Source organism: Nycticebus coucang, chromosome 22 (assembly GCF_027406575.1).
Source record: "Nycticebus coucang isolate mNycCou1 chromosome 22, mNycCou1.pri, whole genome shotgun sequence".
NCBI classification, from domain to species: domain Eukaryota; kingdom Metazoa; phylum Chordata; class Mammalia; order Primates; family Lorisidae; genus Nycticebus; species Nycticebus coucang.
The window spans coordinates 48073417-48090583 of record NC_069801.1 but is presented as its reverse complement, the minus strand read 5'-3'; the positions used below and the strand labels follow the sequence as shown (position 1 = coordinate 48090583).

Sequence of the window (17167 nt, the reverse complement as noted above, 5' to 3'; positions counted from 1 at the left end):
TTCATATGCTTATTGGCCACTTGTATATCTAAGTAGAGAAATGTCTATTTATGTCCTTTGCCCATTTCTAAATCAGTTATGTGTTTCTTATTGTTGAATTGTAGGAATCTTTGTATATTCTAGTTATTAATCCTTACCAGAAATAAGATTTACATATATTTTTTTCCATTCCACAGGTTGCCTTTTCTTTCTTTTTTTTTTTTTGAGACAGAATCTCACTCTGTTACCGTGGGTAGAGTGCTGTGGTGTCTTAGCTCACAGCAACCTCAAGCTCTTGGGCTTCAGTGATTCTCTTGCCTCAGCCTCTCTAATAGCTGGGAGTACAGGCACCCACCACAATGCCCTGCTATTTTTTGTTGTAGTTGTCATTGTGGTATAGCAGCCCCGGCCTGATTGGAACCCGGCACCCTAACCACTAAGCTGTGGGCACCAAGCCAACAGGTTGCCTTTTCATTCTCTTAACACTGTCCATTTTAATTCTGATGTAGTCCATTTTATTTATTTTTCTTCTGTTGCCTGTGTTTTTAATGTCATGACCAAGAAAACATTGTTAAATCAATCCAGTGTCCTGAAGCATTTTTTTTTCTGTTTTCTTCTAAATTTATCACTCAGTTCTATAGTTTTAGCTTGTACGATTAAGTCTTTAATCCATTTTGAGTTAATTTTTGTATATAATACAAGGTACAAGTCCAACTTCATTCTTTTGCACGTGGATATCCAATTTTCTCATCACCATTTTGTAAAGACTGTCTTTTTACTAATGTGTGTTCTTGGCACCTTTGTTGAAAACCATCTGACCATGTACGTAAGGCTTTATTTCTGAACTCTGTGTTCCATTCCATTGCATACTGTTAGCGTCACACATAGTATCACACTGTTTTGATGACTGTAGCTTTGATATCAGACTTAAAATCAGGAAGCTTAAGACCTCCAACTTTGTTGTGCTTTTTAAAGATTGTTCCTTGAGATTCTATTAATTTTAATATTAATTTTTCTATTTCTGTAAAAAAGATCATTGGGGTTTTTTTGTTTGTTTGTTTATAAAAACTTTATTTGAGTTAAAGATAGAAAACAATATACTTTTATTTGTGATTTGATTATGCAAATTTTGTCAGTCTAAAATAGTTTGCAGCAATTCATTTTATGTATTTATCCTTTTTGACATTTTATATATATAATATATGGAAGAAACATAATCATTTATAAAGTTTAACAATAATTAGAAAATATTCTCCAAAAGAATTTCCCCAAGTGTGTTGCTAGATAGAAAGCTCATAATTGCCAAGGTAACTTATATTCGAGCATAAGCCCAAGTCATTAAATAAAAATAAGACCATATCTATAAAAAAGTAGAAGAAGGTACACAAAAACATGCACTTACATACTTTCCAAAAGGATGTAAACTGTACTTTTGGGCACTGTCATCTGTTCAGATTTCCTTTACTAACAATATAGAGCATAACTTTTGATATTTAGATGTTTCTGCAAGAACCACATGCAAAAAATTGTGTGTGTGATGCATAGAAAATATAAAGACAGCGTTCCAACAGTAAAAGTCTACAGTGAGAGTTGCTTGATACCTGAAAGGTTTGGAGTGTCATCTTGTCATTAAAAATGGAAATCTATGTATGCCATGGATTCATGCCAGAAATGGCACCTGATATGCAGACTCTATACCTTTAAAATGACTTTAGATTTTAAACAGGCAGACATTTCATTTCTATGCAATTTTCTGGGTGGCCATGTGGCTTTTTTATTTTATAATAAAATAGCCAGTTTTTAGAACCAGCTACTTCTAAACCCGATTCTGAAACAAATACATTCTAAATATGGAATGTTCAACAGATAGTGGACTTTAAAAATGACAATCTTCACAATTCCCTATGTTTTATCATTGCATAGCTAAAAATTCATCAACTTCTTATTAAAAAAGTACTCTGCTCATTCAAGAAGAATTTTGCTCCCATCTCCTTCAGTTTCCTTCTTTCCTACTGTATAGTGGATCCACAAGTTTATTGTGCACATGCATTAAACCTTTAAAGTATTTCAGTTTTAACTCTTAATTCTAAAGTAGTGTCTTCATCACATACAAAAATAGTTCGGGGATGCTGCTAGAAAGCTGAAACAGTCCACATATGATTGACTCCTTCTTCGATTGCTTTGTACAGGGCAATGCCTTGTGTGCCCGTGTTATGAGGATCATTACCTCTCTAGCATCCATCACTGTCCCCACACCAACAGTCAGAGCCATAGTTGGCACTTTTGATAAATCTCCATCAAAATATTTAGCATTTGCCAAAATGGTATCCATTGCTAGAGTCTTCAGTCTTGTCCTTGACACTAAACTGGATCCAGGCTCGTTGAAAGCGATGTGACCATCTGGATCAATTCCTCCAACAAAAAGGTCTATTCCTCCAGCTTCTTTTATTTTCTTTTCAAATGCATCACATTCTGCTCGTAAATCTGCAGCATTCCCATTAAGGATATGTGCATTATTGGGATCTATGTCAATATGCTTAAGAAAGTTATTCCGCATGTAAGAATGGTAGCTTTCAGGATGATTTCTTGGAAGTCCTACATATTCATCCATGTTAAAGGTCTTCACATATTTAAAAGAAAGATCTCCATTCTTGTGATATTCTATTAGTTTTTTATAACATCCTAAAGGTGTACTCCCGGCACACCCACCGGCTCTTCAGACACTGGCACAACAGGAACAGCCAACACCCCGCAACCCGCCAGCGCCACAACAGGCGACTGGAGCGCGAACCCCAAGGACCCAGATGCAGACCCAGGCGCCGCGGGCGGGCGCCGTCACTGGGGTTTTGATAGGAATATGTAGATCACTTTGGGTAGTATTAACATCTTAGCAATATTGAGTTTTCTAATCCATAAATACAAACTGTCTTTCCATTTATTTGTGTTTTTAATTTGTTTCAGAACATGTTATAGTTGTCAGTATTCTTCCTTGGTTAAGTTACTCTTTTTTGATGCTATTAAGTTGAATGTTTAATTTCCCTTCCAAATTGTTCATTGTTAGTGTTTCAAAATACAACTGAGTTTTGTATGTCAATTTTGTATCCTGCTCTTTTGCTAAACTCAATTTTAACGCTTTTTTTGGGTTTTCTATATGTACGATCATGCTTTTCTGGCTTGGTGCCTGTAGCTCAGCAGCTAGAGCACCAGCCACATACACTGGAGCAGGTGGGTTCGAATCCAGCCTGGGCCTGCCAAACATCAATGACAACTACAACAACAACAACAAAAATAGCCGGGCATTGTGGCAGGTGCCTGTAGTCCTAGCTACTTGGGAGGCTGAGGCAAGAGAATCGCTTAAGCCTAAGAGTTTGAGGTTGCTGGGAGCTGTGATACCACAGCACTCTACCGAGAGCAACAAAGTGAAACTGTCTAAAAAAAAAAAAAAACAAGATCATGCTTTTCTTTTCCTTGCCTAATTAGTCTGGCCAGGATTTCCAGTTCAATAAAATAAAAATAGTAAAAAAAAAAAAGCAGGGATCCTTGTCTTGTCCAGCACTTTCAGTCTCTCAGTCTTAGGAAGCATATTTGGTGCGTGTGTGTTTACAGATGTCGTATCATCTTGGTAGATTAACCCTTTGTTATTATATAATGTCCTTTTTTGTCTCTTGTAAGAGTTGCATGCTTCAAGTCTGTTTCGTCTAGTACTACTGTAGTCTCCCTGCTCTCTTTCATGGAATATCATTTTCCATCCTTTCCCTCCCTGTCTTCCTTTGTGTTTAGTTGGTATTCTGTAGTGGGATGTTGGATTGCCTTCTCATTCCTTTTGCTCTTTGCTCTGTGGATCCCGTGGAGGTTATATGAAACAGCCTAAAAGTTGTAATAGTCTATTTTAAGCTGATAAAACCATGTCAGTTGCATAAAATTAACTGTTCATTTGCAGTTCTACCCCCTATTTTATGTTAGTGAAAGTCACAGATTACATCTTTATATGCTGTGTACTTATTAATATAGATTTATAATTAATTTTTATGCTTTTTGTTTTATTTGTTTATTTTAGAGAGACAGGTTCTCTTTTGCCTGGGCTGGAGTGCAGTGGCACAATCATAGCTCACTGTTGCCTCTAACTTCTGGCCCAAGAGATCCTCCCACCTCAGGCCTCCTGAGTAGCTAAAAGTATAGGTGTGTGTCACCACACCTTGCTAATTTTTAATTTTTTTTTTTTTTTTTGTAGAGACAGAGTCTCACTTTATCACCCTCGGTAGAGTGCCATGACGTCACACAACTCACAGCAACCTCCAATTCCTGGGCTTGGGTGATTCTCTTGGCTCAGCCTCCTGAGTAGCTGGGACTATAGGCGCCCGACACAACACCTGGCTATTTTTTTGTTGCAATTTGGCTGGGGCTGGGTTTGAACCCGCCACCCTCGGTATATGGGGCCAGTGCCCTACCGACTGAGCCACAGGCGCTGCCCTGATTTTTAAAACTTTTTGCAAAGGCAGGGTCTCACTGTTGTTGCCTAGTGTGTTGCCCGTACTGTTCTCAAACTCCTGTTCTCTTGTGATCCTCCTGTCTGAGCCTCCTAAATTGCTGTCATTATAGGGGTGAGCCACCAAACCTGGCCTAATTTTTTTTTAATCTTTTGACTCATAGTAACACTTCACTTAAAACACAAATTCATTATACAGCTGTACAAAAATAATGTCTTTGTTCATATCCTTATTCTGTAAGCTCTTTTCTATTTTTAGATTTTTTTTTCTTTTATTTCTTTTTAAACTTCTTTCTTAAAAACTAAGGCACAGGGGCGGCGCCTGTGGCTCAGTTGGTAAGGCGCCGGCCCCATATACCGAGGGTGGCGGGTTCAAACCCAGCCCTGGCCAAACTGCAACCAAAAAATAGCCAGGCGTTGTGGCGGGCGCCTGTCATCCCAGCTACTTGGGAGGCTGAGGCAAGAGAATCGCTTAAGCCCAGGAGTTGGAGGTTGCTGTGAGCTGTGTGAGGCCACGGCACTCTACCGAGGGCCATAAAGTGAGACTGTCTCTACAAAAAAAAAAAAAAACTAAGGCACAGGATACACATTAGGCCCACACAGGGTCAGGATCATCACTCTCACTGTCTTCCTCCTCCACGTCTTGGCTCACTCAAACACCTTCAGGGGCAGTAACACACGTGGGGCAGTCACTTCATAGGGCACCAATACTGCCTTCTGAAATAACCTCCTGCAGGACCTGCCTAAGGCTATTTTACAATTAACTTTTTAAAAATAAGTAGCAAGAGTATGCTCTAAAATAAAATTTTTATCTAAAATAATAATTAAAAGTATAGTAAATACATAAACCTGTAACATAGTTGTTTGTTAACATCAAATACAGATTGAGCAGCCTGAATTTGAAAATCTAAAATTTGTAATGTTCCAAAATCCAAAACATTTTATGCATTGACATGATATGCCAAGAAAATGCTCATTGGAACATTTCAGATTTCAGATTTTCAGATATGGAATGCTTAACTGGTAAGTATATATAATGCAAATATGTCAAAATCTGCAAAAATCTGAAATCTGAAACACTTCTAGTCCCCAGCATGTCGAATAAGGGATACTTAACCTCTACTACTCACTTACAAATTGTATGTGTTAAACTTTATGTGACTGACAGTGTGGTAGGTATGTTTACACTAGCATCCCCAGACACTTGAGTAATGCATTGCACTACAGACGTTAGGGACTTTTCAGCTCCATTATCATTTTATACCACTACTCTCTGACATGTGGTCTGTCATGTGTATAGTGTATAAGTATTTTTCTCTCCCCTGCCGCCTTTCTGTTCACAAGGAAAAGAAAGTGAAACCTTGTTGTAAAGTCTTTCTCCCTTCCGCATAAATCTAGGTATTGCTGCTTCTTTACTCTCTTTGAACTTCAACACTTTTCATATAGCAATTTTGTACATATATGTAGTGAAATCACAAGTTCCTTAGCGGTAGGCATTATGTCTTTTTTCTCTCTAATCTCCAGTACCCAGCCTTGAACCTTGAACATAATAGATGCTCGGCAACTGTGAGTGGCTGGGTGTGTTGGTGAGTAGATGTAAGAATGGATTGAATGCTCACTGAGGAAAATGGATCCTTTATTGATGACTAACATCTAAATCTTTTTTTTTTTTTTTTTTTTTTTTGTAGAGACAGAGTCTCACTTTATCACCCTTGGTAGAGTGCCGTGGCGTCACACAGCTCACAGCAACCTCCAACTCCTAGGCTTAGGTGATTCTCTTGCCTCAGCCTCCCAAGTAGCTGGGATTACAGGCGCCCGCCACAACGCCCGGCTATTTTTTTGTTGCAGTTTGGCCGGGGCCGGGTTTGAACCCACCACCCTCGGCATGTGGGGCCAGCGCCCTACCCGCTGAGCCACAGGCGCCGCCCCATCTTTTTTTTTTTTTTTTTTTTTAGGAGAGACAGAGTCTCACTGTACCGCCCTCGGTAGAGTGCCGTGGCGTCACACGCCTCACAGCAACCTCTAACTCTTGGGCTTACGCGATTCTCTTTCCTCAGCCTCCCGAGCAGCTGGGACTACAGGCGCCCACCACAACGCCTGGCTATTTTTTTGTTGCAGTTTGGCCAGGGCTGGGTTTGAACCCGCCACCCTCGGCATATGGGGCCAGCGCCCTACTCACTGAGCCACAGGCGCCACCCTAACATCTAAATCTTAAATTATCTCTTGAAGGTCTTTTTATGACACTGAGCTTGATTATCTTACATCAAAATGGATTCTGGGCACACCTGTAGCTCAAAGGAGTAGGGCGCCAGCCCTAAATGCAGGTGTGTTCAAACCCGGCCCCAGCCAAAAACTGCAAAAAAAAAAAAAAAAATGGATTCTGGAGGGTAAAAGGTTTTTTTCTTCCTCACAGGATTCTCTGGTAGATAGCTGTTCTTTGGGAAATTTTTATTTATGAGCCTTAAAACTGTTGGTCCTTATTCTGTGTTGCTCAGTTGTTTATACTAAGAAAATTTATGATACTTGTTTGGAGGATGCGTAATAGATGATTAGTGCCATCTTTTTATTTCACTGTTTTCAACAAGTATGAGCATCTCTGGGCGTGGTGGCTGACACCTGTAATCCCAGCACTCTGGACAGTAGATTGCCTAAGCTCAGCAGTTTAAGACTAGCCTGAGCTAGAGCGAAACCCCATCTCTAAAAATAGCTGGGCATCACGCCTGTAGTCCCAGCTACTTGGGAGGCTGAGGCTAGAGGATCACTTGTGCCCAAGGTTTGAGGTTGCCATGAACTATGATGCCACATAGCTTTACCAGGGTAGAATACTACCCAGGTACTCTGTCTCAAAGAAAAAAACAAAACAAAACCAAGTACGAGCATCTCCTGTATGCCAGATTTTGTATTAGGCCCTGAGAATACAATAGTAAGCAAATCAAAATTCCTGTCTTCATAGAGCTTATATGGGAAGATAGGCATTAAGCAAATACATGTCAAGTACTGATGAGCGCTATGATTAAATTGGGGTAAGAGGATAAAAAGTGATACGCCTACAACGTGGCTTTACCATTTACAACTTCACAAAAAGAAGGCTTTTCAGGATAGTATGATACATGTATAAGGAAAAAATGCCAAGAAAAATGTCTGTTAAAGAAGTAAGCTAAAATATTGTAAGGGTTGGGTGGCACCTGTGGCTCAGTGAGTAGGGCGCCAGCCCCATATACTGAGAATGGTGGGTTCAAACGCGGCCCCAGCCAAACTGCAACAACAACAAAAAAATAGCCGGATGTTGTGGCAGGCACCTGTAGTTTCAGCTACTCGGGAGGCTGAGGCAAGAGACTCATCTAAGCCCAAAACTGGAGGTTGCTGCGAGCTGTGATGCCACAGCACTCTACCAAGGGCGATAAAGTAAGACTCTATCTCTAAAAAAAAAAAAAAAAACAATATATATATATATATAGTATTGTAAGGGTTATGTCTGATGGTGAGATTTGTGGATGATTTTTCTTTTTTTTTTTTTTAGTATGCTCTTATGTATTTTTTCCAGTGTTCATTGCCTTTATCTTGGGGAAAAGGGGGTACGGATGAGCTCATGTTTGCATTTAAGGCCTGGTTGTGCTGGCTTCTGTCTCCTTTGTTCATCAAGAAGAATAAAGTCATCTGCATAGTTTCTCCCAGAATGTTTCTAGGGCTGTCCTAGTAGGTGTTTAGCTCGTCATCTGAGCAAGTTCAACTCAGTGACTCCTTCCAGCTTCTGGACAGGCCTCTGCTTCTTATCAACCATGATCTGTATTTGAGAAAGTTCTTTCTAAAGACTAATTCCCCAGTTTGGGCAAAAGTGCTTTGTCATTCATCTAACATTTCCGCAATGTTTGTACCAGTACTAAACAGGTCATTTAAGGAAAGTATAGAAAAACTATCTAGTAAGCTACATATTTGTCACAATAGAAAGGTCCCTTTTTAATGAATTTTTCTCACAATCTGCACTTGACATACTTCACTCAAGCCTGACCTAACTGCATTGTTGCACATGTGCTGTGACTTCTTACAATGGCTGTGGGACAAGGACAGGGAAAAGGCACCAAGCACAGTTTTTCTTTCCCCTGGTGAAATGAGTTCAGCCCCTTTTCTCTTGTCACCAGTCAGGAGAGCACTGCTCAGGCTTCGCCTCAGCTGCATAGCATCAGGAGTGGTAGGCAGAAGAGAAAGAAGGGGAAGTTGAGACAGCACCCTCAGTGAGGCTGAGCCTCCAGCTGGGCAGTCGTTAACGCTGTGTGGCTAAAGTTGCAGGATTTCCTGTAACTGGACTTTTCAGCATCCTCTTCAGGATCGTAGTTGCTGGTATATCTGTCTCTAAGGGAGTAAGTTTTCTATGCTTCTACCCACCCCCTTCGCCTACTTCTACCCCAAAGCAAACAAATGCGCTCCCCTCAGTTTTAAAGGTGTTAGGTATACTTTATACATTAAATGGGTGAGTGGGCATACTTCTGTTCTAAGAGTGGTCTGATATAAAGATGAAGAATTGAGGAAGACCAAGGAGAATTCTTCTGTGCCTCTTTGTTTCACTACTTATTTATTTATTTACTACAACAGAGTCTCATTATGTCGCCCTTGATACAGTGCCCTGGCATCACCCCTCACAGCAACCTCAAACTCTCGGGCTTAAGCAGTTCTCTTGCGTCAGCCGCCCAAGTAGCTGGGACTATAAGTGCCCACCACAATGCCCGGCTATTTTTCTGTTGCAGTTGTCATTGTTGTTTTAGCTGGCACAGGCCGGGTTTGAACCTGTCAGCCTTGGTGTGTGTATGTAGCTGGCGCCCTTCTGAGCTATGGGCATCACCCTCTCACTCTCTTTTTTATAATTCTCTTTCCTCTCCTTCCTTTCCACTTCTTTTCTTTGTTTCTTTCTACCTTCTGTATCAGGCAGCAATTCATATAAACATTCTTTGATGTTATTGGTAGCCCTAATGTCTGAATAGGTGAAGCCTATCTCAAAGTAGATAATTTCATTCCAACTGAAAATGTTAGTCTACTGGGTAAGTGCAACCATGGTAGAAGAGGTAACTCTCATGCCTGTGGATGTTAGTTAAGTAATGCTTTTCCAATTACTCTTCTTTCTGCCTGGTAGCCCGATGTCTTTCCCACATAGCCATATATTTGGCAAACCCCAGTCCTTATTCAAGAGACTTTTCAAAAGCTCAGATGTAATGGCTTCTTTCCTACTGATTGTCCCCAACCTAAGTGACTCCCACTATAGGTTTTCCATACCTCTCAACAGCCCATAGAAGACTGTGTTGTTGTCGTTTACATATCTTTCACTAGACTGTGAACTTCCCAAGGGTAGGAACTGTATCTTATCGTATTTTATTTTATTTTATTTTAGAAACTGTCTCTTCTTACTTCCTTGGGTTAGGTATATGGCCAATAAATGTTTATTGGCTATTCATTCTTCTTTAGGTAGGCCTTGTTCCCTTGTTCCCTTGTTCTTCAAGTGCCTTACTGTCAAAAAGGGAGTGGCTCACACTTGTAATCCTAGCACTTTGGGAGGCCAAGAAGTTCAAGACCAGGCTGAGCAATAGCGAGATCCCATCTATACAAAAGTTAGAAAAAACAGCCGGGTGTGGTGGCGTATGCCTGTAGTACCAGCTACTCAGGAGGCTGAGGCAGGAGGATCACTTGAGCCCAAGAGTTGGAAGTTGCAGTGAGCATTATGATGCCACTATACTCTAGTCCAGGCAACAGAGCAAGACTCTGTCTCAAAATAAGAAAAAGGTGACTATCAATCATAGATAACCACAGTACAAACTAGAATGCAGTTAGTGCCACAGAGAAGGAAAAAAATCACTTCTTTTTATTGTTGGTAGTGGTCTTTTTGTTTCCCGTTTGTGATTCTTCCAAGGCAAAAAAAATCACTTCTTGCTGTGGGGATTAATGACACCTCGGTTACTCCATGCTTTGTGGATGAGGTAGCATTTGAAGTGGGTCTTGAAAAATAAATGTGAAATGTGGCATTAATGGTATTAGCTTTTGGTACTTCTTGGTGTCTTTATTAACAATAATTTAATTTCACAGGGGCTGTATTATTTGACATGTATTCCAAAAGCCTTAAACACGTTACCTAGAGTTAGTTCACCTGTTTTTGATTTTGAATCATTCATCAGCTGATTTATACAAAGGACTACATTTTGTGGGATTTTCAGTGTGTACTCTTGTGGACACCAGTAATAAATTTAGGAATTAATATTTGAGATTCGATATTTTTCACATCTGAAAGTTACTAACTGAAAGATGACATGAAATGTGGTGTCCGTTTTCTCACATTGATTTTCCTTTCTATTTTAGCCACAGACCCCTTCGCTTCTGTTTTTGGAAATGAATCATTTGGAGATGGATTTGCTGACTTCAGCACATTGTCAAAGGTAATCTGCAGTAAATTAATGGGAAGGGAAGGTATACTTTGTTTCCAATAAAGGAGCAATCCTTTTCATTGTATAAAAGTCTCACAAAGTTGCAACTTGATTTCAGTAAGTCACAGCAAATGTTGATTTCAGATAGAAATGAAAGAAAAGAGGTAAGAATCCTAGCACTTTGGAAGGCCAATGCAGGAAGATCACTGCTTGTCTCAAAAACAGTCTCACTCTTGTTGCCCAGGCTAGCCCAGGGTTGTCATCCGAGCTCACAGTAACCTCAAATTCTTGAGATGAAGCAGCCCTCCTGTTTTAGCCTCTCAAGTAGCTACCCTGTTTTCCCGAAAATAAGACATCCTCCGAAAATAAGACCTACTTACAGGAAAGATAAGGCGTCCCCTGAAAATAAGACCTAGCGCATGTTTGGGAGCACACCTTAAAATAAGACACTGTCTTATTTTCAGGGAAACAGCGTAGGTCTATAGGTACCTGCCCACAACACCTGGCTAATTTTTTCTATTTTTATAGTAGAGACAGGGTCTCCCTTTTGCTCAGGCTGGTCTTGAATGCCTTAGCTCAAGCCATCCTCCTACCTTGGACTCCGACTACTAGAATTACAAGTGTGAGCCACCACATTTGGCCTACAAGAACTTTTAAAAGTAGCTGGGCACAGTGGTACACACCAATAGTCCCAGCTACTTGGGAGGCTAAAGCCAGAAGATTGCTTAAGCCCGGGAGTTGGAGGCAGCAGTGAGCTATGATGATGCCACTGCATTCTAGCCTAGGCAACAAAGTGAGATTCAGGCTCAATATATATATATATATATATATATTTTTTTTTTTTAATATATATTTGTATAAAACTATATAGTCACATGTAACTATATATAGTTAAAGTATACTTGTTACTATATGTAAATAGACTATGTTGATGGTACAGGTAATTATAATTTTCAGTTAACAGGTTTGCTCAACAACTTCATATTTAGAGTTTTATGTCTTTTTAAACACATTTCTACCAATTGAACTACATTTTTCCCCTGGTGACTGTCTCAGTCAATACCTATAAGACCTAGGCATTCATTTCATCCTCTCTGTATTGGTTACTTGATTTTATGTTCTAAGGTTGTTAGGGTCAGTATTAAGGTAATTTAATACACAAAGCCCATAGCCAGGCATTGTGGTGAGTGCCTGTGGTCTCAGCTACTCAGGAGACTAAGGCAAAAGGATCGCTTCAGCCCAAGAGTTTGAAGTTGTTGTGAGATATGACGATGCCATGACACTGTACCCAGGGTGACAGAGTGAAATTTAGTCTCAAGAATAATAATAATAATACACAAAGCCCAGCACTAAATGTCTGCTACTTACTTGTCAGTGTAGCTTAGTATTAATCCAGGCCAAATAGTATTAATCCAGGCCAATACTAATCCAGTGTAGCTTAGTATTAATTCTTGCCACTCCAAGGAACATTTGGCAAAGTCTGAGATATTTTTGATTTCCAAAACTAAGTGGGGTATAGGCGGGGATGCTGTTAAACATCCCACAGTCTACTGTGTATCCCCTAGGGTACCAGCCTCATATACTGAGGGTGGCGGGTTCATAACCCAGCCCCGGCTGAACTGCAACCAAAAAATAGCCAGGCATTGTGGCGGGCGCCTATAGTCCCAGCTGCTTGGGAGGCTGAGGCAGGAGAATCGCGGAAGCCCAAGAGCTCGAGGTTGCTGTGAGTCCTGTGACATCATGGCACTCTACCGAGGGCCGGTAAAGTGAGACTCTATCTCTACCAAAAAAGAAAAAAAAAAGAAGAAGAATGTATATACAGAGATACGATATATAAAACCATGTGTAAACATTTTCTTTTTAAACAGGTCAACAATGAAGATCCTTTCAGTTCAGCCACAGGGAGCTCTGGCAGCAATGTGGTTATTACAAAAAATGTGTTCGAGGACACGTCAGTCAAAAGTGAAGATGTACCCCCTGCACTGCCACCAAAGATCGGAACTCCAACAAGACCCTGCCCACCACCACCTGGTATGAGAGTTAGTACTTTTCCTCCATCAACTAGATTGTCTTTTTCTTTCTGAAAAGTATTGTGCGGGTCTTACTTACCCAGTCTTAAACAAAACAAGTCAAACACGGTAGAAGCTTGCTGCAGTCACTTGTAGAGTTACAGAGGTGTGTCCAAGAGGCCAGCTCTTCTGTCTATCATGAACTACCTTTCTGAGAAGAGCTGTTTTTTCCTTAGTCATGTCAGAAAGTTAGCAAATAGAGAAAGGAAGGTGTCAATGAACTCTCTTGCTTTTTGGAAACTTATCGTTTGAACAGCAGATTCCTGCACTGTGGTGTTTTAATTATAATTTCTATAGGAGAGAATTAATTCAAAGTCCTTTAATGTAGGAATTCATGACCTCTTTGACATTCACAAATTCAGCAATATAGTTGTTTCAAACAAAGTATTGGCTTGAAGAAAATTAGTATTTTAGCTCACTTAAAAGACTCCCTTATTTTATATACTGATTTTCTGTTTTGGTCTCAAAAGAAATTCTTAGTAGCTTCATTTTTGTTTGCTGTTTGTGTGTGTGTGTGTTTAGCACTATACAAAGGAAAGGTTTGTTTGGGCTGAAAAGATAATCTCCTGAGTAGTTGTAGCAGAAGCTGTTGTGTGAGAAGACAAATTTGGTACCTTTTTTTTTAAATCATACATTATTCTTGGGTGGTGTCTGTGGCTCAAGGAGTAGGATGCCGGCCCCATATACCGGAGGTGGTGGGTTCAAACCCAGCCCCGGCCGAAAACTGAAAAAAATAAATAAATAAAGGTTTTCTTTAAAAAAAAAAATCATGTATTATTCTTGGGAAATTTTTGCCCCCACTAGTAAACAGGGGGCCAGTTCACTGTCCCTCAGACCGTTGGAGGGCCAGACTATAGTTTAAAAAAAAAAAACAAAAACTATGGGGCGGTGCCTGTGGCTCAGAGGGGTAGAGCGCCAGTCCCATATGCTGAAGGTGGCGGGTTCAAACCCAGCCCCGGCCAAAAAAAAAACAAAAAAAAACAAACTATGAACAAATTCCTATGCACACTGCACATATCTTATTTTGAAGTAAAAAAACAAAACAGGAACAAATACAATCATACCGCCTCTTCTGGCCTGCGGACCGCAGTTTGAGGACCCCTGACTTAAAGGAATACATGTATAATTGCTAATACTCAATTATCTGTTAGAAAATCAGGTAAATGAGTTCAATGCTTTCTAACTTCTAAGGAAAAGTATCCTGTGTCATATATTGTTAGAGGTAAGGGTATCAGAATATATTAAAAAACAAATAGTAGGCAGTTTTTTTATTTTTTCACCTGTATGATGCCAATAGTGAAGTTGTTTTTTAAATCCTAAGTATACAAAAAAAAAAAAAAAAAATCAAGAAATGTGAGCCACACAATTGAAACAAATGAAGGTCGGCCAATAATACCCATGAGCTGAGCAAGTTGAAACTTGGGACAGGTGAATCAGAAAGGACACTGTTGACTGTTTCTTGGAAGTGAAATAATGGACCATAACACAGTCTGTCTCAAAACTTTCATAGTGACCTATGTATACCAGTGCCTTGATTAAATCTAAGAATCTTCAGCAAAGTGAGTATTTATCATTGTGAAAAAGATTAAGGAATTGCTAGAAAGAGCACTGGACTCAAAGCCTGGATTCTGATTCAGATATCCCCTGCCTAGCTCTGTGATTTTAAGTGTGTGATTTCATATGCCTGAGCCTCAGCTGCCTCAGCTGTTAAATGGTGGCAATAATTCTAATTTTGCCTCCCTTCACAGGAGTGTTGAAAGGATCAATTGAGATAACAGATGAGCATCTTTTATAAGCTGCTCCTGTGATGAAATCTGTTGTTATGGTTGCTATTACCAGCTTAATGTGCTTTAGGGGAAAAAATTTAAAGATATTTTAACTCTTTATTATCTTTTCTTCAAGAACTACTAAATTTAAATAAGACTTTAAAATTAGAGGACTTGTTTGAAAATGACAATGAATTAATGAGTGACTAACATGACTATAAGCTATTGTTTGCCCAAAGATTATTTTACCAGCAACCACAAAGATTAAGGTCCTGTGCTTTAAAATGTTGCTTATTCTTTAATTTGAAATATAGATATAGACAAAGAGTAGATGATGTTTTGCCAAGATAATTTTTACTTTTATGCTCCTGGGTATTGTATGTATTATAGATCCAGAGAACAATCAGAAGAATTTTGCTATTTTTCAAAGCTTCTTTGCTCGTACTCCATTAGCAGATAACTGTATATCAGGATGAGAGTTATAACAGAAGCCATTTTTGTCTTTATTGTTTATTATTCTCCTATTTTATGTGTTCTTCCCTCTTTTACTGGGAACATGCTGCTTTGGGGGATGGACAAAATTTTAATTTCTAGACAAAAATAACTATTCTGGTACATCTTCCTTTTGCTACTTTTTTCATTGAGCTGCACATAGCTGGAATGTGTTTTGAGAGATTGTATATGAAAAATTTGAAGGCAGATTGTTGGTGTGGCTATTGAGATGGTATTAGGAACCTGTTGCAGGTCCTCCCCATCCTGTGCCTGGCAGTTCTTTGATGCTGTCTGTGTACGTGATCTTATGTGCTTGTGTTTGTCATATTTACTTGTTGAGTTAATTGTAATGATTTTGATCCAGGGAAAAGACCCATCAACAAATCGGATTCTTCTGATCCCTTTAAACTGAATGATCCATTTCAGCCTTTCCCAGACAATGATAGCCCCAAAGAAAAAGATCCTGATATGTTTTGTGATCCATTCACTGCTACTCCTACCACTGCCAATACAGAGGCTGGCCCAGGCGATTTTGCTGACTTCAGTGCTGTAAGTACTGTGAATGGGCCGGGCGGAGGTAATCTTTCCATTTCCAGTTTAAAGAGTTTTCAAAGATTACTTTGGAATCTGCCAAATTTGCAATATTTTAGCCAAATTTACCGACATACTAAAAGTGATATTTTACTCCCTCAAGTAAAACCTCTGTTTGATTTTGTTTTGATGGTTTTATAATTATTAATTCTTGTGACAGATACACAGTTATTTTTTTAAACCCTTCTCTTAGTCTTGGTAATATAAATTTAAGTAAAATCTTGATAGTTATTATTTTGCAGATGGTTGTGGATGATGGTGATTTAATCGACCATTCGACAGCCATTACTGTCTGCCCACTGGATAAATAATGCCAGTTATAAACTTGTGTATTTGCAACTGCATGTGTGTGTCTGTGTATAAAGTTTAATGATTTCTGGAGACCAGTCAGCAACTATTGTAGAAGAGGATAGGGCTTTGTAGAATAGAAAGTAAAACTCCTTAGCCGGGTGTTGTGGCGGGCACCTGTAGTCCCAGCTACTTGGGAGGCTGAGGCAAGAGAATCGCTTAAGCCCAGGAGTTGGAGGTTGCTGTGAGCTGTGTGAGGCCACGGCACTCCACCGAGGGCCATAAAGTGAGACCCTGTCTCTACAAAAAAAAAAAAAAAAAAAAAAAAAAAGAAAGTAAAACTCTTTTATTTCTATAGTAGCTTTTTAAAAATGTAAATGTTAAGTCTTAGAAAATAAGCCAGGCATGGTGGCTCACACCTATAATCCTAGCACTGTGGGAGGCCGAGGTGGGTGGATTGCCTGAGCTCACAGATTCCAGACCAGCCTGAGCCAGAGCAAGACTCCGTCTCTAAAAATAGCTGGGCATTGTGGCAGGCACCTGTAGTCCCAGCTACTCAGGAGACTGAGGCAAGAGAATCTCTTAAACCCAAGAGTCGGAGGTTGCTGTGAGCTATAACGCAACAGCACTCTACCAGGGGCGACAAAGTGAGACTGTTTCCAAAAAAAAGGTCTTAGGAAATAAATGATTGTCAAGATCTAAATGATCTCTAAGCCACTAGCTTGCCGTGTTTTTACTCTGCATTCTCAGAACTGACTGACATAGGAAGACCATTAGAAAGAGTGGAGAAGGGTGCTGTGATGATGACATAAGCAGGGCCTATAAGATCACAGAAATTGGGCAAGCAACTGTGTAGGGGTCACTCTGGAGAGACATAAAGCATGGTCCTATGTTCCATCATTATTTGGGTAAAAACAAGTTATTTTAATAAAATTCTTGGAGTAGGTGACAAAGTTTCATTTTCTGAGTCTTTTTCCCAGGCAAAAAAAACCTTTATTGTCACTGCTTATTCTGTCATGGCAGTTTTCTCCTATATATTACCTTATGTCCTTGAGATGGTTTTAGAAGTAGGAAATCAAGTGGCCGATCTGT

The 17167-nt window shown here is 39.7% G+C and overlaps 1 protein-coding gene and 1 pseudogene across 3 annotated transcripts in view; one reads left to right on the top strand and one right to left on the bottom strand.

Annotated features, from left to right (window-relative positions):
• Positions 1–17167, top strand: part of EPS15 (epidermal growth factor receptor pathway substrate 15) — a 164614-nt gene that overhangs the window by 142117 nt on the left and 5330 nt on the right. For 2 of the 3 annotated variants that reach the window (XM_053577352.1, XM_053577353.1), the window contains 3 exons: positions 10805–10881; positions 12738–12900; positions 15561–15745. In XM_053577352.1, coding sequence (XP_053433327.1) covers positions 10805–10881; positions 12738–12900; positions 15561–15745 — 425 coding nt within the window. The remainder of the gene's footprint in view (positions 1–10804; positions 10882–12737; positions 12901–15560; positions 15746–17167) is intronic. The other variant, XM_053577354.1, reaches the window with a different exon arrangement.
• Positions 1892–2762, bottom strand: LOC128575589 (glucosamine-6-phosphate isomerase 2-like; annotated as a pseudogene).